Source organism: Coregonus clupeaformis, chromosome 18, assembly GCF_020615455.1.
Source record: "Coregonus clupeaformis isolate EN_2021a chromosome 18, ASM2061545v1, whole genome shotgun sequence".
Lineage (NCBI taxonomy): Eukaryota > Metazoa > Chordata > Actinopteri > Salmoniformes > Salmonidae > Coregonus > Coregonus clupeaformis.
In genome coordinates, this window is record NC_059209.1 from 32,275,594 (window position 1) to 32,297,740 (window position 22,147).

At 41.5% G+C, this 22,147-nt stretch overlaps 1 protein-coding gene across 2 annotated transcripts; it reads right to left on the bottom strand.

Annotated features, from left to right (window-relative positions):
• Positions 1 to 959: 959 nt before the first annotated feature.
• On the bottom strand, positions 960 to 21,828 carry LOC121581863 (hexokinase-4-like). Of its 2 annotated transcripts, XM_041897244.2 has the most exons (11): positions 21,759 to 21,828; positions 14,827 to 14,958; positions 8,521 to 8,683; positions 5,589 to 5,743; positions 5,306 to 5,425; positions 4,910 to 5,005; positions 4,659 to 4,758; positions 4,256 to 4,439; positions 2,615 to 2,770; positions 2,210 to 2,443; positions 960 to 2,075 (listed from the first exon to the last, which is right to left on the bottom strand). In XM_041897244.2, exons 2-11 carry the CDS (start codon positions 14,857 to 14,859, stop codon positions 1,928 to 1,930), a joined length of 1,389 nt encoding a protein of 462 aa, XP_041753178.1. In that variant the 5' UTR covers positions 14,860 to 14,958; positions 21,759 to 21,828; the 3' UTR covers positions 960 to 1,927. The 2 variants fall into 2 exon arrangements, with proteins under 2 accessions (XP_041753178.1, XP_041753177.1); XM_041897243.2 differs by lacking the exons at positions 14,827 to 14,958; positions 21,759 to 21,828 and adding an exon at positions 11,625 to 11,787.
• Between the last annotated feature and the right edge of the window lie 319 nt (positions 21,829 to 22,147).

A 22,147-nucleotide genomic window follows, 5' to 3' on the forward strand; every position in this document is an offset into this window, starting at 1 on the left:
ATGCATTTCCATAAAACACCTAATCTAATTGTGCCACAAAGTTGACAAGTCCAAGAAAAATACCAGGGTTGGTGGAGCCCTCAGTTTCATCTTTGCCTCGCAAAGCTAACTCAAACACTCCGCAAAACTTCACACACTGGATTAGCCGGCTGAGGATGTGACGGTTCTTGCTAACCTCATCGTTGTGGCGGCGGACAGCTAGCCTGTATCCCTCATCCAGTTGAGTGGCAATGTTCACTCTCCCCAAAGCAGACAATCGCAAACAGCTATCCATGTGGGTCTTTGACAGCTCATGTTTCTTAATCTTTTCTGAAAGATGGTGCATGTCCGTTACACCAGTCGCTGTCCAAGCGGTGCTGTCTGCCGTGCCGCCTTCAGGGTGAAAGAGTAAGCAGGGGTAGCAGAAGACTGCATTAGCTACATCGCAGCCTGCTAGCCAGGTTTTTCGTTCGTACCAATTTTTTGGAAAAATCCTCGGGTGTAGGACTTTCCCGGCCAGTAGAAACCTGTTGAATTATTAAATTTGGTCTGGGAGGTCCTAATTGTTTCGTTGCCAATTTATCTTGATTTGTTCGCCGACAAAAAGTTACTTCTTTCAAAGAGACAATCGAGTTGCACTGAACGCTAGCCATCTTGACAGTAGTACGTGAATTGATTGACGCTGCTACCCGCTCTTTTCTTAGTTCGTTCATGGTTATGTTACGTATGACGAAAGCGCGTAAGTGCAAGCCCTCCCGGAACCCATAGAGATTGTATTGAAAGCTCTGATATTTGAAAAAAAAAGATTTTACATGAGAGTCTATGAGAGACTTCTGGGGCGATTTTCAACCTGACTGAAATCGCCCCAAAAGGGGCGGGGCCATTTGAAGCACGACTTTAGCCTGATTGGACATTTAGTGGCAGATCAGACGTCTAGATTAGAACACTGATAACTACTGTTGCCGTGATATAATTGATTAGAAAAAAAATCCCTTCCTTTTCCCGTTTGGCAGTGCGTCGCCCATATCGCCCTAATGAACACACCGCCCCTGCTTGAGAACATGTTATAACAAGGGTTCAGTACTTGCTGTGACACACCACCTGTGCATTGTGGGCACTCCAAGGAATTTACAGAGACTCAGAGATTCTGTATAATACTGTACACTAGGGAAAATACTGATTTAATATGCCTCTGTGTTTTCCATATTGTGTGTGCTGTGTGGTGGGGTTATATGTCAGTACAATGAGTTCTCCACACACATATTGCCTCTCTCACCAATGAGGAGGGAGGCTTTACTCTGCGAGAGCCTCGAGAAAAGGCCAGAGTTGGGTGACCTTAGATGAGGGGGGATTCTTAATTGGACAATAGTCCGTCCTCTCCTTGACTCCTCCGTCCTCCTCTCCTCGGTGACTTGGAAACCGATAAGTGGTCGAGTGGTCAAGGAGAGTGTCAATTCGTTTGTAGGCGAATGGAGGAGTGTCCTCCTCACTTCGATAGCTTCCTCTCGCGAAGGATACTGAAGTGCATCCTCCGCGGAAGAGTTTTGAAATCTGCCCCCTTTGAATCAGCTGTTGTTCACTTGGAGGTGAAAAGCATGCACATATTTCAAAACAATACTTGTAGTTTTATCTATAAAATGTCTAGCACAACTAGCTACATTCGTTTTTACTACTTTACACCCCTGTAAACGTCATTTGTATGATGACGCGCTAGTGAAGGACAGTCTCATTTCATACAAGTGCATTTGTTTCCATGTTTCCTCTCCTCCCCTCCTCTCCTTGATTACCTTTGACCTTTCTCAAAAGGAGGTGAGGAGAGGATGAAGGAGAGGATGCGAGTTGAGCAAAACCAATTGAGATTCTCACGATTAGTCATTTACTATAGGAGGTCAGTTCAGCCTGGTTCACCTGCATCGCCCCCTATAGGTGGGAGGCTGTTACGACCCTCTCACTGTGTCAGCATGCACGCTGCCATCTTACAGGCTACTGCAGAGATAAGTGCCGCCCCCCGACCACTCCCTTCCTCTGATTGGATGAAGGTGATGTCACAGTGAGGCGTCAGCTCCCGCACAACTTTGTGGAACCTGTCCTGGAAACTGTGGAGGGAGATCAACATCAGGGTTAGAATAAAATGAATGACATTTTTACTAGATATGACTAGCATCATTCGTATGTTACAGACTTAGTGACCCTCTCTGTCTCTCTCTGCATCTTCCTCCCCCCTCCTCACCAGGGGTGGAGTTTGTAGACGGAGCCATCAACGCCCACGGTGATCTTCAGCACCTCCTGGCTGCGGCGTTCCCTCATGCGATTGATGACAGCGGCTAACCCTGCTCCACACATGTGTGCTGCCCGCGTGGAAACGCTCTCACATGCCAGACGCACTATGTCACAGTCCATCTCCGACGGCAACACGCCCAGCGTGGACAGGATGTTGTAGATCTGCTTCCTGTCACCAGAGTCACTGAGGAACACACAGGGAGAGAACACACACTTAACACTTACTAATGAACCAAGACTTACTGAGAGAAGCTTTACTGTCTAAGACAGAAGACAGTCACTGACTGTGTTGCTGTAATTGTAATAGTGTTGACAGTTGTTATTCTCATTTCACGGTTGTGTTGTGACCCCTCACCTCTCTATCTGGGAGACATAGCGCGTCTCAAAGCTGCCGCGAGTCTTCAGCAGGTCAGAGGCTTCCCCGTTAAACAGCAGCTCTTCATTCACCAGCTTCAACAATACCAGCCTCACCAGCTCTCCCATGTACTTCCCACTGATCAACTTCTCATAGCTACAGACAGATGGAGGGGAGGGGGGAAAGGAAGGGAAAGAACGAGGGTTGAGAGGAAGGTGGACAGAGGGGGAGGTAGAAGAGAGAGTAGAGGGAAGCAGCAGGGCAGAGCAAGTGGATGGAGAAAGAGAGACAGAGAGTCGTGCGTCACACAACACGTGAACCTATATCCCTGACATCCTCATTTCCCAGCTAGGCTGAAGAAAGAGAAGGATTGCAAAGCAGGAGAGCGATCTCTCCATCTCTCTGTCTCTGTGAGCGGAGAGAGAGATAAAGTGCTAGGGTGAGTGAGGCTCAGCTCATCGGTTGCCTGTGTGAAGGGGCTGTCAGAGCAGACGGTAAACAGCCATTAGCCTGGTTGACATTAGCTAGCACTGGACAGGAGCTCATTAATCTGACCCTGACGTATATGGGCCTGCCACTGGCCACGGCCGGGAAAACAACCGGGTTACCTAGCAACCACACAGGCTGCAGGTCAGAGTCAGGTGAGCGTCGTAGACAGGTGAGACAGCGAGAGGGAGAGAGAGAGAGAGAGAGAGAGAGAGAGAGAGAGAGAGAGAGAGAGAGAGAGAGAGAGAGAGGCACGTTTCCACCTGTGCTCATCCTCAGGCTGCATATGCATTGTGTCACAGAAACATGTGCAGCTCTCAGAAACTCTTCGGACTCTTACTTACTTTGAGCTTCTAAGAATGGACACATCTGGATACACATGCAGCTAATACTGCACAAGAGGAACTACAGGTAAAAATAAAGGAAACACTTGAATAAATGAGGGATACAAAGTATATTGAAAGCAGGTGCTTCCACACAGGTGTGGTTCCTTAGTTAATTAAGCAATTAAAACATCCCATCATGCTTAGGGTCATGTATAGAAATGCCCAGTTGCCCATTATTTTGGCTACCATGGCTAGAAGAAGAGATCTCAGTGACTTTGACAGAAGGGTCTTAAAGGAGCATAGGGGGTTTAAAGTGTGTGTGTGTGTGTGTGTGTGTGTGTGTGTGTGTGTGTGTGTGTGTGTGTGTGCGTGCGCGTACGCGTGCGCGTGTGTGCGTGTCTGCGTGTGTGTCTCAGTCACCAGATCTCAACCCAATTAAACACTTATGTGAGATTATGGAGTGGCGCCTTGAGACAGCGTTTTCCACCACCATCAACAAAACACCAAAATATGGAATTTCTCATGGAAGAATGGTGTCGTATCCCTCCAATAGTTCCAGACACTTGTAGAATCTATGCCAAGGAGCATTGAAACTGTTCTGGCGGCTCGTGGTGGACCAACACCCTATGAACACACTTTATGTTGGTGTTTCCTTTATTTTGGCAATTACCTGTAGGTACTACTTTCAAGAATCGATTTCTTTAGCCACTTTTATGCCCATGAAAGGTTGTTTTATCACCAGTGGAGATTGGAACACCCCCTAAACTTAGAAGGGCCTGGTTGATTCTTTGTGAGACTGACAGCTCTCTGACTAAACCCCAGAACTCACAGTTGTTGTCCAGGGTTGAGTGATGTCTCATCCACCACCCTGTCATACTCCAGTCTAAACTCCTCCAGCTCTCCGTTGGCTCCGAAGGCCCCCCACTCTGTGTTCACACACATCCTCCCCTCTTCTCCCTCCACCAGCTCCACTGTCCGCATCTCCTCCATGTAGCATGCGTTACACCCAGTACCTGGGGACAGGACAATGGTCATATTACACTTGATTTGTGTGTTGTATTACAGACAAACACCAACATAGTTGGCTTTAAAGAGGGGTAGAGAAGGTGGTAGGTAACAGGAGATTAGTGGATGAGCAATCAATGTGTGTGTGTGTGTGTGTGTGTGTATATGTCTGTGTGTGTGTGTGTGTGTGTGTGTGTGTGTGTGTGTGTGTGTGTGTGCGTCCTTACCCACTATCATTCCCACTTCGCAGCTGCGGTCCTCATAGTAGCAAGATATCATGGTAGCAACTGTATCGTTCACCATGGCAACTACGTCCATCTCAAAGTCCTGAAGAGTAAAGGGACATTTCAGTACGGCTCTATTTACATTAATCTACTACGCATGTTTTACAAATGTCTCATTGCATGTCTATCATAACATATCTATAATTCTGTGTATCGTAAAACATAGAATCCTTATCCTGTAGTAAAAACCCTACCCCTCTCCTCTTGATGGCATCTCTCAGTAGTCCCACCACGTTGTTACCCTCGGCTCCAGACGCCTTGAACCCTTTGGTCCAGTTCAGTAGGATGCCCTGGGAGGAAAACACAGAGGGTTAGAGTTAGGTGTAGGGTTGGTAGCAGGGCTCAGATGAGGCTGGTGGGAAGAGCTATAGGAGGACAGGCTCATTTTAATAGCTGGAATTTAATAAATGGAACAGAGTCAAACGTGTGGTTTCCATTCCAGCCATTACAATGAGCCCATCCTCCAATATCTCCTCCCACCAGCCTCCTCTGACAGACACTAGCTCAGAGAATCAGATAGTCACTGAGGTCAACTCTCTAATCTGAAGTCTCTAAACCTGTGTGGATATTGTACTTAGTCCACGTCATACCTTGTCTATGTCCTCATGTCGTACGGGGAAGGAGAAGGTGAAACCCAGAGGAAGCTTCCTGTGTTTGATGTGGTGTCTGTCCAGGAAGTCTGATATACACTCTGCAATGTAGTCAAAGAGCTGAGAAGAGAGAGGGAGGAGGGAAAAGGAGAGAGAGAGGAAGAAGGAGAAATGGAAAGAGGGGATGGTGGGTCACTCATCATTTATGGGACACTAATTACACTGGTCAGCACAGTGCACTTCTGAGTGAACACTTCTAAGTACACTAGTGCTGCACTCTCACCATCTCAGCCGTGCCTGTCATTGCGTCTTCAGGGATGGAGTACATCTGGTGTTTGGTCTCCACCTTCCACCCCCTCTCCTCATCCTCCCCCACCTTCACCAACATCACACGGAAGTTAGTCCCCCCCAGGTCCAGGGCCAGGAAATCACCCACCTCTGACACAGCGCAACACAGAGAAGGGTGTCATATAGGATCAAACACACACTCACACAACCAGGGGTTTCTGGAATACAATCTTATCTTATTGTGGCATATCATACAGTGGGGAAAAAAAGTATTTAGTCAGCCACCAATTGTGCAAGTTCTCCCACTTAAAAAGATGAGAGAGGCCTGTAATTTTCATCATAGGTACACGTCAACTATGACAGACAAAATTAGGAAAAAAACGCAAGAAAATCACATTGTAGGATTTTTAATGAATTTATTTGCAAATTATGGTGGAAAATAAGTATTTGGTCAATAACAAAAGTTTCTCAATACTTTGTTATATACCCTTTGTTGGCAATGACACAGGTCAAACGTTTTCTGTAAGTCTTCACAAGGTTTTCACACACTGTTGCTGGTATTTTGGCCCATTCCTCCATGCAGATCTCCTCTAGAGCAGTGATGTTTTGGGGCTGTCGCTGGGCAACACGGACTTTCAACTCCCTCCAAAGATTTTCTATGGGGTTGAGATCTGGAGACTGGCTAGGCCACTCCAGGACCTTGAAATGCTTCTTACGAAGCCACTCATTCGTTGCCCGGGCGGTGTGTTTGGGATCATTGTCATGCTGAAAGACCCAGCCACGTTTCATCTTCAATGCCCTTGCTGATGAAAGGATGTTTTCACTCAAAATCTCACGATACATGGCCCCATTCATTCTTTCCTTTACACGCAGTCGTCCTGGTCCCTTTGCAGAAAAACAGCCCCAAAGCATGATGTTTCCACCCCCATGCTTCACAGTAGGTATGTGTTCTTTGGATGCAACTCAGCATTCTTTGTCCTCCAAACACGACGAGTTGAGTTTTTACCAAAAAGTTATATTTTGGTTTCATCTGACATTCTCCCAATCCTCTTCTGGATCATCCAAATGTACTCTAGCAAACTTCAGACGGGCCTGGACATGTACTGGCTTAAGCAGGGGGACACGTCTGGCACTGCAGGATTTGAGTCCCTGGCGGCGTAGTGTGTTACTGATGGTAGGCTTTGTTACTTTGGTCCCAGCTCTCTGCAGGTCATTCACTAGGTCCCCCCGTGTGGTTCTGGGATTTTTGCTCACCGTTCTTGTGATCATTTTGACCCACGGGGTGAGATCTTGCGTGGAGCCCCCAGATCGAGGAGATTATCAGTGGTCTTGTATGTCTTCCATTTCCTAATAATTGCTCCCACAGTTGATTTCTTTCAAACCAAGCTGCTTACCTATTGCAGATTCAGTCTTCCCAGCCTGGTGCAGGTCTACAATTTTGTTTCTGGTGTCCTTTGACAGCTCTTTGGTCTTGGCCATAGTGGAGTTTGGAGTGTGACTGTTTGAGGTTGTGGACAGGTGTCTTTTATACTGATAACAAGTTCAAACAGGTGCCATTAATACAGGTAATGAGTGGAGGACAGAGGAGCCTCTTAAAGAAGAAGTTACAGGTCTGTGAGAGCCAGAAATCTTGCTTGTTTGTAGGTGACCAAATACTTATTTTCCACCATAATTTGCAAGTAAATTAATAAAAAATCCTACAATGTGATTTTCTGGAGAATTTTTTTCTCAATTTGTCTGTCATAGTTGACGTGTACCTATGATGAAAATTACAGGCCTCTCTCATCTTTTTAAGTGGGAGAACTTGCACAATTGGTGGCTGACTAAATACTTTTTTTCCCCACTGTATTTCAAAATGCCCTAGACACTGAATGTAAACTAAATCTAATAAGAAATAAAAATGTTATTTCATGTGCCATCTCTCATGACTTCATTACCGTTCAGTACAAATAGACTAGCTATCATGAATTGACATTGTTATTTCACAAGAAGGCATTGAATGAATGGGTTGTTGAACCAAATCGGTGCCTTTTGAGAAGTGTAACTTGATCCAAAATAACTTTTAATTTCACTCAATTTTAACATTCTGTCATAAACAGCACATGTTCAACTTAATAAAAAACATGTTTTCCCATCTCAAGAAGTTAAATTTAAAAAATACTATAGTAAGTGCCTATAAAGAGCCAAATAAAGTAACAGTGTTGACTGTAACAGGGTTGACTGTAACAGGGTTGGTGATTTCATCTTAAATCAGCCATAAATCCCCTTGTGACAGGGGGAATGGAAGCTTGTTGTGTGCAACCGGGAGGGACAGTAGAATGCAAGCTTATCTTTTTAGGGGAAATTGTTAAAACATTTCAAGCCTCTACCAGGGTAGACGTGTTATGCTCGACCCGCTCAGTTTTCCACCACAAGACACCAGAAAATTGCCAACATTTTAAAAACCAGCTCACTTTTTTTTTTACTCTATGATTTGACTATTAGATGTGAAATATTTCTCTATAATTTTTTTTTTTAAGGAATGATTTCACCATATTAAAACAGAAGTTCATTTCACGTAACAGGGTTGACCTTAAAATGACGGACAGATGTGAATTAATCACTAATCACATTAAATAAATAATAATCTTCAGAAATGACTGTCAAAGCAACAAAATAACTGGGTTTTACAATGATGGTGAAAACTTCAATAAATGTTGTGGTTAAGTGGGTTAAAACCTTCCTAGAATCAGAGAGGGTGTGACTTCTATTTCATATTGAAATTCAGATTAGTTGAATTCTCCTTGTAGTCTATATTAAAGGGCACTTCATTTAATATAACAGGCTTTTAAAATGCATTATTGGTGCACAATTTCTACTTAAAATATAAAAGGAACGCAAAAGGCACTCATTTTGTGGAACGACCCAAATATGGTAAATGCCTCTACCTGATCCCTCAGGAGTGGAGTAGACATAGGTGGGCAGCATTTTGACGCTGGACTCCTGGTGCGTCTCTACACGCAGTCCCCGGTCCATCTCCCTCATCATCCTCTTCATCACCTCCTTCAACTGCTCCTTCTTCAGCCTGAACTCCGACAGAATCTGTTCCACCTGGGGAGGGAGGGACGAACAGGGTCAGAGCAGGACTCATTCATAAAATACCTTTAGAATAGAATAGAATAACATTATTCCCCCAAGGGAACGTCAGGTGTGGCATTTCACAAGCCCAAGGACACTTTACATGCACACGTCACAAATAGAGTACAGCAGGGGTTCCCAAACTTTTTTGGCCCACGTAAAAAAAGTTATGTAATCAACGGTCAATGTTTACTTTTTAAATTGAGTCTATGACAGTCTATTACAAATCAGTCCGACAGTACTTTTGACAGTATTTCAATCTGAAGTAAGTATGGTTTGAAGTGACTGAAATGCATCAGAAAGGTATTGGGAAGTTCAAAAGATCATCAGGCAATAATGTTGTATGATCTTCTGTGTAGAAAAGAACATTATCATTGATCACGTTCTTTTTTCCCCCAGTCTGATTTAATGCCTGGTCTTGTCCACTCTGTTCTAATGAGTCCTACGTGGCTTGTGGGTATTGTAGAGGGAAACAGAAGACACATAGGTGTTCCTTATCTTTCAGTGATGGGGTCATAATATTTTGTAACTTAAACCATTCAAAAGATAGAACCACATTTGTAGGAAGAAAACAGAAACCGCTCTGTTTATTACAACCGCATCTAGCGGCTACCGGAGGTTACTGACGTAATCCTGGTTCTATGAATGAAGCGCAATTTAAAAAAAATATATTTCTGAGTTTCTCTCGCAACCCCATTTTCAAATCAGGTGACTCCACATGGGGTCGTGAACCCTAGTTTGGGAAACGATGGAGTACATCATTTATAGCACAATAAAGCAAATTGTGATTTAAAAAAAAAAGTGTTGTGAAGGAGAGTAAGGGATAATGAAGATGTATTTCATATTTCACTTCAGCCCTTTCTCTCTACATTTTTATTCATCTAAAATGTGACCTGCTGAAACACAAACATTGAAAAAAATTGAAAAAATGTAATAAGTTAAAAGTCAAAGAATTGCTATTTGCAGTATGCCCTGTTTGATGGTTGCTCTGAAATACGTCACCATCAAGATACACATATTTTCATCCGGCTATTTCTCAAAGAGGACAAAGTAGTGAACTGAACATCTGACGAAGCTTCTCACCCATAATTTATTCTCAAACAACATGGGGCAGTCTATGTGTGAAGACTTGAGTTAATTCAGACAACATTCATGCAGAATAGTATGAGTAATAATAGTCGAGTAGAAAGTAAAATTCTAACATTATTAAGGCAATAATGTACAGTCGTGGTCAAAAGTTTTGAGAATGACACAAGTATTGGTCTTCACAAAGTTTATTGCTTCAGTGTTTTTAGATATTTTTGTCAGATGTTACTATGGTATACTGAAGTATAATTAGAAGCATTCCATAAGTGTCAAAGGCTTTTATTGACAATTACATTAAGTTTATGCAAAGAGTCAATATTTGCAGTGTTGACCCTTCTTTTTCGAGACCTCTGCAATCCGCCCTGGCATGCTGTCAATTAACTTCTGGGCCACATCCTGACTGATGGCAGCCCATTCTTGCATAATCAATGCTTGGAGTTTGTCAGAATTTGTGGGGTTTTGTTTGTCCACCCGCATCTTGAGGATTGACCACAAGTTCTCAATGGGATTAAGGTCTGGGGAGTTTCCTGGCCATGGACCCAAAATTTCGATGTATTGTTCCCCGAGCCACTTAGTTATCACTTTTGCCTTATGGCAAGGTGCTCCATCATGCTGGAACAGGCATTGTTCGTTACCAAACTGTTCTTGGATGGATGGGAGAAGTTGCTCTCGGAGGATGTGTTGGTACCATTCTTTATTCATGGCTGTGTTCTTAGGCAAAATTGTGAGTGAAGTGAGCCCACTCCCTTGGCTGAGAAGCAACCCCACACATGAATGGTCTCAGGATGCTTTACTGTTGGCATGACACAGGACTGATGGTAGCGCTCACCTTGTCTTCTCCAGACAAGCTTTTTTGCCCCAAACAATCGGAAAGGGGATTCATCAGAGAAAATGACTATACCCCAGTCCTCAGCAGTCCAATCCCTGTCCCTTTTGCAGAATATCAGTCTGTCCCTGATATTTTTCCTGGAGAGAAGTGGTTTCTTTGCTGCCCTTCTTGACACCAGGCCATCCTCCAAAAGTCTTCGCCTCACTGTGCGTGCAGATGCACTCACACCTGCCTGCTGCCATTCCTGAGCAAGCTCTGCACTGGTGGTGCCCCGATTCCACAGCTGAATCAACTTTAGGAGACGTCCTGGCGCTTGCTGGACTTTCTTGGGCGCCCTGAAGCCTTCTTCACAACAATTGAACCTCTCTCCTTGAAGTTCTTGATGATCCGATAAATGGTTGATTTAGGTGCAATCTTACTAGCAGCAATATCCTTGCCTGTGAAGCCCTTTTTGTGCAAAGCAATGATGACAGCACATGTTTCCATGCAGGTAACCATGGTTAACAGAGGAAGAACAATGATTTCAAGCACCACCCTCCTTTTAAAGCTTCCAGTCTGTTATTCTAACTCAATCAGCATGACAAAGTGATCTCCAGCCTCATCAACACTCTCACCTGTGTTAATGAGAGAATCACGGACATGATGTCAGCTGGTCCTTTTGTGGCAGGGCTGAAATGCAGTGGAAATGTTTTTTGGGGATTAAGTTCATTTTCATGGCAAAGAGGGACTTTGCAATTAATTGCAATTCATCTGATCACTCTTCATAACATTCTGGAGTATATGCAAATTGCCATCATAAAAACTGAGGAAGCAGACATTGTGAAAATTAATATTTGTGTCATTCTCAAAACTTTTGACCACGACTGTACAAATTATTTGAAAAGCCTAATCAATTCAAGTAACTCAACCCAAAGTAAACTATTCAGACGTTAAAACTTAGACTGGAGACCAAAACTAGACGAAGTTCTCACCTAAACTCTTCAGAAATGTGTGTCTTACCATGAAGGCTGTCTCTAGCACAGAGCTGAGGCTACAAGGCATCTTCCCCATCTGGCCTGTGTAGGAGCTGACACACGGCATCTTCTCCAGTCTTACAAATGACTCTCGTGTGTATCTAGGTGTATGGTGAGTGTGTGTCTGGTGTGAGAGTGTGTGTATGCAGAGCCAGTGGACTGTAAATACAGTTGAATGAGGACCTCAGCTGTTTTTATGCTCTGGTTAAAGGGGCTGGCCGGAGAAGATGGTGGCCTCTGTACACACACAAACGCCCACACCCTAATGCCTCATCCCATCTGGCCAAGGACATGTGGTCAGATGTTATATCTATGACCTGATTTCAGGAGAGCTATACACTGAGTGCACAAAACATTAGGAACACCTGCTCTTTCCATGACATAGACTGACCAGGAGAATCCAGGTGGAAGCTTTGATCCCTCTTTGATGTCGCTTGTTAAATTCACTTCAGTCAGCTGAGATGAAGGGGAGGAGACAGGTTAAAGAAGGATATTTAAGCCTTGAGACAATTGAGACATGGATTGTGTATGTGTGCCATTCAGAGGGTGAATGGGCAAGACAAAATATTTAAGTGCCTTTGAACGGGGTATGGTAGTAGGTGCCAGGCGCACCAGTTTGAGTGTGTCAAGAACTGCAATGCTGCTGGGTTTTTCACGCTCAACAGTTTCCTGTGTGTATCAAGAATGGCCCGTGTGTATCAAGGATCTGGCCAACTTGACACAACTGTGGGGAGCATTGGAGTCAACATGAGCCAGCATCCCTGTGGAACACTTTCGACACCTTGTAGAGTCCAGGCCCCGACGAATTGAGGTTGTTCTGAGGGCAAAAGGGGGTGTAACTCAAGGAAGTTGTTCTTAATATTTTGTACACTCAGTGTATATTGTGGCTTTCTATTATCATCACAGGTCAATTTGAACAACAAATTATTGCAGTGATTAAATCTGTCACATGTGTAATGACCAACAATCTCTCACTGTTTTACCAATTTGACTTCTTATTCTGGCTGGTAATGACAAATCCAAAAGCAGGCAAACAAAATAAACCGCCTCAGACATCTCAACGAAAAACCACTGAAAATACATATAGCTAAACTATTTTTGTTCCTTTTCAACAGAATTAGTAATTCCAGTAAGTTCATTTCCACTCTGTATCTATGCGATGACCTGACTTTTGTTTAGTAGAACAGATAACATAATTTGACCTAGAAATAGATGAAATGCAGATTATTGTCTTTGCTTAGAAAACGTGGCAAAGATGTGACCTATGTCATTGGGTTCAACAGCAGCCTATGTCATTGGGTTCAACAGCAGCCTACAGTGAGGGAAAAAAGTATTTGATCCCCTGCTGATTTTGTACGTTTGCCCACTGACAAAGACATGATCAGTCTATAATTTTAATGGTAGGTTTATTTGAACAGTGAGAGACAGAATAACAACAACAAAATCCAGAAAAACGCATGTCAAAAATGTAAAAAAATTATTTGCATTTTAATGAGGGAAATAAGTATTTGACCCCCTCTCAATCAGAAAGATTTCTGGCTCCCAGGTGTCTTTTATACAGGTAACGAGCTGAGATTAGGAGCACACTCTTAAAGAGAATGCGCCTAATCTCAGCTTGTTACCTGTATAAAAGACACCTGTCCACAGAAGCAATCAATCAATCAGATTCCAAACTCTCCACCATGGCCAAGACCAGAGCTCTCCGATGATGTCAGGGACAAGATTGTAGACCTACACAAGGCTGGAATGGGCTACAAGGCCATCGCCAAGTAGCTTGGTGAGAAGGTGACAACAGTTGGTGTGATTATTTGCAAATGGAAGAAACACAAAATAACTGTCAATCTCCCTCGGCCTGGTGCTCCAATTTCTTCGTCAGTGGGCAAACGTACAAAATCAGCAGGGGATCAAATACTTTTTTCCCTCACTGTATGTCATTAGGTTCAATATGCACATGATTTAGGCCTGTATACATGTACCTACAGCTACTAAGATACATTCAGAGTAATTGTGGAGGCAGATCAGATACTGGTAGGTGCAGTGTACTTTTGTGTTATTCAAAGTCTGTCGTTATTTAACTAGATAAATATGCATCTAAATTTAGCACACTGCAAAGTTGAATGGCCTATAAAATCAATAATGGGTCTCCTGTGCTTATCACCCAAAGATTGTGAAAAACTGCTCCAAAAATAGCAGTGGTGACCCTTTCCTTGGTGCCCTGACCTCCTGGTTTCAGAGTAAATGCAACAATTATCCTGACCTACAGGTTGACACACACTGGGTCCACTACATCTCACCTTATCAGGAGACTGTTAAGAGATTTGGCCAAACCTTGCACTGCAAATTAAGAATGTCTGAATTTAGTTCATTCAAACATTCTTTATTCTCTAACAGTATAAACCTGTGTAATAAGTAATAAATCATTAAAGTTTGATTGAACATATACACACACATACTCACACACACGCGCACACACACACACACACACACACACACACACACACACACACACACACACACACACACACACACACACACACACACAGGCATATGCATGCTGCTGTTTGAGGAATCCATCCATGTTTGATTTGTGTCAGGTCCTTTTTTTATGGATGGAACTTGAACGTGTGCCAAGTGCTTCTCCATAGCTGATTATGCCGGCTAATTTAACCGAGTTAGAGCTCTCCAGCTAGGCTGTTTGCTGAGATGGCCTGATGGGCGAGGCTTCCATCCACCTGCCTCACTCATCAGATAAGACCACTGACAAAAAAAAAAAAAAAAAAACTTGCTACATTCAGAATATGGTGAAAGTAATCACTTAAGTAATCACTTAAAAGTAAAACAAATATAGAACTAATTGTATAATGCCGTATTTAGAATGCTGAAGACAAGTAAAATATCCAGAACAGGTATCCAAATACCTGCTAATTCCATTTTTCATATCCCCATTATCTGTTCCACTGTTTCATGCTTTCATGGACTTTTGCAGTGATTTATTCTTATGCTGCTGGACACTCCGTTTGCTAGATAAGTAGGGTTTTCCAATGCCCTGGGAGGAGGTGAGATTTCTGACACTTTCTAAGTAGGACAATTTAAAGGGGCACTTTAGGGAATTTTCCATTAATGGATTAGATTATCACAATGACATTTTGTAACACTAAAAGCACATAGTAATAGTTGTATGTTTTTACCTTCTCCATCGTATGAGGGTCCATATCATACATGTCCTGCCGGTCATGGGTGCTGTCTGCTGTGGAATAGTAAAGTGTTGTCCAGGTGGGCTACAAGAGCAGGTTAAAAAGTAGCGGTTCGTCTTGAAGGTGCTACATGAAGAACGCAGAAACCGTGAAGATAAATAACAAACTTATAAATGATTGGTCTTCATCTGTAAATACATAAATGTTTTTTTTATTATTATTTTTAAACTATTTATTTAACATGTGTTGAACAACTGTCCAGTCATTTATGTCCAACCAATTCCTCCCTGGTCAACATTTTGTCTGCTGTTAGGCTAGTTATTTTGTAAAATAATCATTAAAAACACTAGCTATTTCACTCAAAGGCCTGGAAACGATTTTTCTTCATTTGTGTGCTTTTGCAGTTAATGATGCATCCACTGCAGCCGTCAATATAAGTGCACTGGCCAAAAGCAAAGTATTCAACATCGGGTTAAATCAAGTCCTTCTCACCTTGGTCCTCAGATCGTAATTTTCAACCAAATATGAATCTCAATGTGTATCCAAAAGATATATATTTTATTGCTTTTCCATTTGAGAAAACAATTGCGTACGGTTACGGTATACAGCTCCAAAGCTATGTCTCATTGACTAGGCAGGGCTATTTTTTCTAAACATCTATGGCAACCAAAACTATCCTATTCAAGGGGGGGAAAAACTCCCCTCATCCTGCCACAACCACCCCGTCAACAGATGCTTCCAAGAACTCTCTTTCACAGTCTCCGTGCCCAATGTTTTCAATCCGTTGTCCTGGAAATCAATTTATCTGGACACTTCTGGTATGGAAAACACTTAGCACTGAGGAAAGTGGCCAAGGGGGAATTGTTAAATGGAGCAAAATTACTTAGGGAAACAAAGAATGGGGATGCTGAGAAATGACAGCGAGGCTTAGGTCATCATGGCCTGTCCTGTTGTTGGGAAAGCTACTCTGAAAATATAGTTTACCAAACTACTACCCCCTGGGTACACCACGTCATTTCAACGTGGACAACTGGATAATATTTGATTGAGACATTGACCAATGAGATTACAACCTACACTGAGTGTACAAAACATTAGGAACACCTTCCTAATATTGAGTTGCACAGCCTCAATTCGCATGGACTCAATTCGCATGTCGAAAGCGTTCCACAGGGATGCTGGCTCATGTTGACTTCAATGCTTCCCCCAGTTGTGTCTAGTTGGCTGGATGTCCTTTGGGTGGTGGACCATTCTTGATACACACGGGAAACTGTTGAGCGTGAAAAACTAAGCAGCGCTGAAGTTCTTGACACACACAAACCGGTGCGCCTGGCAACTACTACCATACCCCGTTCAAAGGCACTTAAATATTTTGTCTTGCCCATTCACCCTCTGAATTGCACACATATACAATCCATGTCTCAATTGTCTCAAGGCTTAACAATCCTTCTTTAACCTGTCTCCTCCCCTTCATCTACACTGATTGAAGTGGATTTAACAAGTGACATCAATAAGGGATCATAGCTTTCACCTGAATTCACCTGGTCAGTCTATGTCATGGAAAAAGCAGGAGTTCCTAATGTTTTGTACACTGAGTATATACAGTGGGGGAAAAAGGTATTTAGTCAGCCACCAATTGTGCAAGTTCTCCCACTTAAAAAGATGAGAGAGGCCTGTAATTTTCATCATAGGTACACGTCAACTATGACAGACAAATTGAGATTTTTTTCTCTAGATTGTAGGAAAAAGCTGTTTCCGGTGTAAAATTCTCCGAATTCGTACCACCACCCTCGATCCTCATCTACTTCATGCCCCTTTGAAAATAATGGGTGCATGACACCCCTGGTTTCAACGTAATTCGTCAACATATTGTGATGTGGAATCTATTTGTAAAATATGTTGGATTTTCTAAAAGTTGTTTTGAGGGTGAAATTTCAACCACAGGATTATGTCATCTTGGTTACCAATTTTCAACATAGAATTTGAATTTGTGGCTTTGAAACAACATCAAATCTTCAATGTTATATCCACTACCAGAAAAAAAAGCTGGGTAGCACCTCCTACTGGCTAATTTATCTATTTACAGCTATCCCTTTGGTCTCCCATCCAAGCCCTGCTTAGCTTTGGTATTTGTCACTGACTATTACCAATGTGCTATTGTGAGAATGACTGTTGTGAAATTGCCACTTAAAAACTAAATAGATTCACTGTTGCTGTCAAAGTCATTTCAAAGGGTAGGTTTAAGAGCCAATTAAATGTAAGCACCATACTTTATCAATATCATCAATTATCCTATTTAAGCCTATATAGCATTTGCGAAAGTCATCAACAGCTATTGTTTCAATTCAACCCAGGATTCAACAAAAAATAGACTATACATATAGGCCTGGGGTTTCAAGCTTTGGTTAATTTCCAAATTATCAGTTAATAATTGATATGTTGGATTCATGTCTCCATCTCAACCAAAAATCTAATTTAGAGAATAGGACTAAATCATATCAAACTTGATTTAAAGTACATTTAAAGTTTGATTTGATTTAGTCCTACTCTTACATTCATTTTTATTTTGGTTGAGATGGAGATGTAGACAATTTGAAACTAAAGCGACTAAATCAGTGACACAGATGTAACTATCCAAGCAGAAGATGCATATCCTTCAAATGTTGATATTTGGATGTGTTGACAACCAAACACAATTCAATATTACTTTTGTATTATAGTAAATAGCCTAAAGTTAAGGCTATTTTACCAACTAACATAACAGTATTTATTCGACCTTAAATTCAGTAACACATCCATGGCCACATTTTGAGGTTACCGTAACTATATTTGTCTTCTTATGTAATCATAGAATGCGTGCATGTTCAAGATAGCATGCAAAGTCGCAGGTTTGTGGAGATCTTCACAATTTCTATAATAATCTGCACAGAATCTCGAACAGCATTGATGTACTTTTTATGTAATCTGAACTGCAATACAGGATATTTGGCAGTGCTATTAGATGAAGCACAGTGATAACACATTAAGTTGTTGTATAAATAAACATAATATCTGACATTGTATTCCTATTTGAACTTTGTTGTGCATTTAAATGCTTGAAAGTGCAATGATAACACATTTAGGTGACAAGTACCACAAAAATCTGACATTGTTTTTCTATTGGAATTTGGTTATGCTTTTAGAGGGTTGACAGCATATTGACAACACATTGGGAATTCAACAGATGCTTGGCTGTCTTTTTGAAAGGGTGAATACAGTGGGGAAAAAAAGTATTTATTCAGCCACCAATTGTGCAAGTTCTCCCACTTAAAAAGATGAGAGAGGCCTGTAATTTTCATCATAGGTACACGTCAACTATGACAGACAAATTGAGGGAAAAAAATCCAGAAAATCACATTGTAGGATTTTTAATGAATTTATTTGCAAATTATGGTGGAAAATAAGTATTTGGTCAATAACAAAAGTTTCTCAATACTTTGTTATATACCCAGGTGCCATTAATACAGGTAATGAGTGGGGACAGAGGAGCCTCTTAAAGAAGAAGGAAAATCACATTGTAGGATTTTTTATGAATTTATTTGTAAATTATGGTGGAAAATAAGTATTTGGTCACCTACAAACAAGCAAGATTTCTGGCTCTCACAGACCTGTAACTTCTTCTTTAAGAGGCTCCTCTGTCCCAACTCGTTACCTGTATTAATGGCACCTGTTTGAACTTGTTATCAGTATAAAAGACACCTGTCCACAACCTCAAACAGTCACACTCCAAACTCCACTATGGCCAAGACCAAAGAGCTGTCAAAGGACACCAGAAACAAAATTGTAGACCTGCACCAGGCTGGGAAGACTGAATCTGCAATAGGTAAGCAGCTTGGTTTGAAGAAATCAACTGTGGGAGCAATTATTAGGAAATGGAAGACATACAAGACCACTGATAATCTCCCTCGATCTGGGGCTCCACGCAAGATCTCACCCCCGTGGGGTCAAAATGATCACAAGAACGGTGAGCAAAAATCCCAGAACCACACGGGGGGACCTAGTGAATGACCTGCAGAGAGCTGGGACCAAAGTAACAAAGCCTACCATCAGTAACACACTACGCCGCCAGGGACTCAAATCCTGCAGTGCCAGACGTGTCCCCCTGCTTAAGCCAGTACATGTCCAGGCTCGTCTGAAGTTTGCTAGAGTGCATTTGGATGATCCAGAAGAGGATTGGGAGAATGTCATATGGTCAGATGAAACTTTTTGGTAAAAACTCAACTCGTCGTGTTTGGAGGACAAAGAATACTGAGTTGCATCCAAAGAACACCATACCTACTGTGAAGCATGGGAGGGAAACATCATGCTTTGGGGCTGTTTTTCTGCAAAGGGACCAGGACGACTGATCCGTGTAAAGGAAAGAATGAATGGGGCCATGTATCGTGAGATTTTGAGTGAAAACCTCCTTGCATCAGCAAGGGCATTGAAGATGAAACGTGGCTGGGTCTTTCAGCATGACAATGATCCCAAACACACCGCCCGGGCAACGAAGGAGTGGCTTCGTACGAAGCATTTCAAGGTCCTGGAGTCTCCAGATCTCAACCCCATAGAAAATCTTTGGAGGGAGTTGAAAGTCCGTGTTGCCCAGCGACAGCCCCAAAACATCACTGCTCTAGAGGAGATCTGCATGGAGGAATGGGCCAAAATACCAGCAACAGTGTGTGAAAACCTTGTGAAGACTTACAGAAAACGTTTGACCTGTGTCATTGCCAACAAAGGGTATATAACAAAGTATTGAGAAACTTTTGTTATTGACCAAATACTTATTTTCCACCATAATTTGCAAATAAATTCATTAAAAATCCTACAATGTGATTTTCTGGAATTTTTTTTCCTCATTTTGTCTGTCATAGTTGACGTGTACCTATGATGAAAATTACAGGCCTCTCTCATCTTTTTAAGTGGGAGAACTTGCACAATTGGTGGCTGACTAAATACTTTTTTTCCCCACTGTATTCACCCTTTCAAAAAGACAGCCAAGCATCTGTTGAATTCCCAATGTGTTGTCAATATGCTGTCAACCCTCTAAAAGCATAACCAAATTCCAATAGAAAAACAATGTCAGATTTTTGTGGTACTTGTCACCTAAATGTGTTATCATTGCACTTTCAAGCATTTAAATGCACAACAAAGTTCAAATAGGAATACAATGTCAGATATTATGTTTATTTATACAACAACTTAATGTGTTATCACTGTGCTTCATCTAATAGCACCGCCAAATATCCTGTATTGCAGTTCAGATTACATAAAAAGTACATCAATGCTGTTCGAGATTCTGTGCAGATTATTATAGAAATTGTGAAGATCTCCACAAACCTGCGACTTTGCATGCTATCTTGAACATGCACGCATTCTATGATTACATAAGAAGACAAATATAGTTACGGTAACCTCAAAATGTGGCCATGGATGTGTTACTGAATTTAAGGTCGAATAAATACTGTTATGTTAGTTGGTAAAATAGCCTTAACTTTAGGCTATTTACTATAATACAAAAGTAATATTGAATTGTGTTTGGTTGTCAACACATCCAAATATCAACATTTGAAGGATATGCATCTTCTGCTTGGATAGTTACATCTGTGCCACTGATTTAGTCGCTTTAGTTTCAAATTGTCTACATCTCCATCTCAACCAAAATAAAAATGAATGTAAGAGTAGGACTAAATCAAATCAAACTTTAAATGTACTTTAAATCAAGTTTGATATGATTTAGTCCTATTCTCTAAATTAGATTTTTGGTTGAGATGGAGACATGAATCCAACATATCAATTATTAACTGATAATTTGGAAATTAACCAAAGCTTGAAACCCCAGGCCTATATGTATAGTCTATTTTTTGTTGAATCCTGGGTTGAATTGAAACAATAGCTGTTGATGACTTTCGCAAATGCTATATAGGCTTAAATAGGATAATTGATGATATTGATAAAGTATGGTGCTTACATTTAATTGGCTCTTAAACCTACCCTTTGAAATGACTTTGACAGCAACAGTGAATCTATTTAGTTTTTAAGTGGCAATTTCACAACAGTCATTCTCACAATAGCACATTGGTAATAGTCAGTGACAAATACCAAAGCTAAGCAGGGCTTGGATGGGAGACCAAAGGGATAGCTGTAAATAGATAAATTAGCCAGTAGGAGGTGCTACCCAGCTTTTTTTTCTGGTAGTGGATATAACATTGAAGATTTGATGTTGTTTCAAAGCCACAAATTCAAATTCTATGTTGAAAATTGGTAACCAAGATGACATAATCCTGTGGTTGAAATTTCACCCTCAAAACAACTTTTAGAAAATCCAACATATTTTACAAATAGATTCCACGTCACAATATGTTAACGAATTACGTTGAAACCAGGGGCGTCATGCACCCATTATTTTCAAAGGGGCATGAAGTAGATGAGGATCGAGGGTGGTGGTACGAATTCAGAGAATTTTACACCGGAAACAGCTTTTTCCTACAATCTAGAGCCATAATCATTATGCCTAATTCTATTTAGAAATCTTTATATTTTTCTACAAAGGTTATCTAAGCATACTGTACCGCTTTACCTGTTCAATTGTCATTTTATTGAATGATGCACATTGATTCTTTAAGAACTTTTATGCCTTTAGTATTTTCTAGCATCCTTGCCCGCAGGCATGCCAGCTAAGATATTAGACAAGCTACTCTAACATGATTGATAGCCTGAAATGGTTTGGTAGCTAGTTATGAAGTAGGTAGTTTGGGAACCTATCTAGCTGGCTCGCTAAAGCCAACTTAATACAATTGCTAGTTGGCTAGTATTGCAGAGAAACAACAAAACATGTTTATTTAATTTTTTTATCGAGAAGGAATCAATAGGCTATAAAGCTTTACCAAATTCATTTACCAACATACCTCCTGTGAGACGAGTCCTACCCATCACCGGCAGCTAAAATCAAATCCAACGCTGTGTGTGTCACTTGACAGTTGACACTCTCCTCCTCCACTGACAATACTGTCTGCACACACTAAAGTTTCTAGTGTCCTGCCTAGCATACAGTATATTTTCTCCTTGCTGCACCTTGGAAGGATCCATTTACTAGGGAGAATAGGGGGGGATACTCTTTGCTGACAAATCTTTTCATAAATATTTCTGATAAAACGTGGGCTTAAAATATAAGTTTAGTAATTAATTTCACATGTGAAAAATTATTATTATTTTAAAAAAAGATGTTTTAATTATTTGATTTTATTACATAAAAAAAAATCTGAGGGGGCATGTGCCCTTGAGCCCCCTATGGGAA

What these genes read in the sequence shown, in the direction of transcription:
- LOC121581863 (XM_041897243.2), bottom strand. Translation starts at nt 11,705, where the DNA reads ATGCCGTGTGTCAGCTCCTACACAGGCCAGATGGGGAAGATGCCTTGT. An exon ending in CTCCACTCCTGAGGGATCAG is followed by an intron (nt 5,744 to 8,520) that starts GTAGAGGCATTT and finishes GCGCTGTGTCAG; the next exon opens with AGGTGGGTGATTTCCTGGCC. An exon ending in GTCTACAAACTCCACCCCTG is followed by an intron (nt 2,076 to 2,209) that starts GTGAGGAGGGGG and finishes CTCCCTCCACAG; the next exon opens with TTTCCAGGACAGGTTCCACA.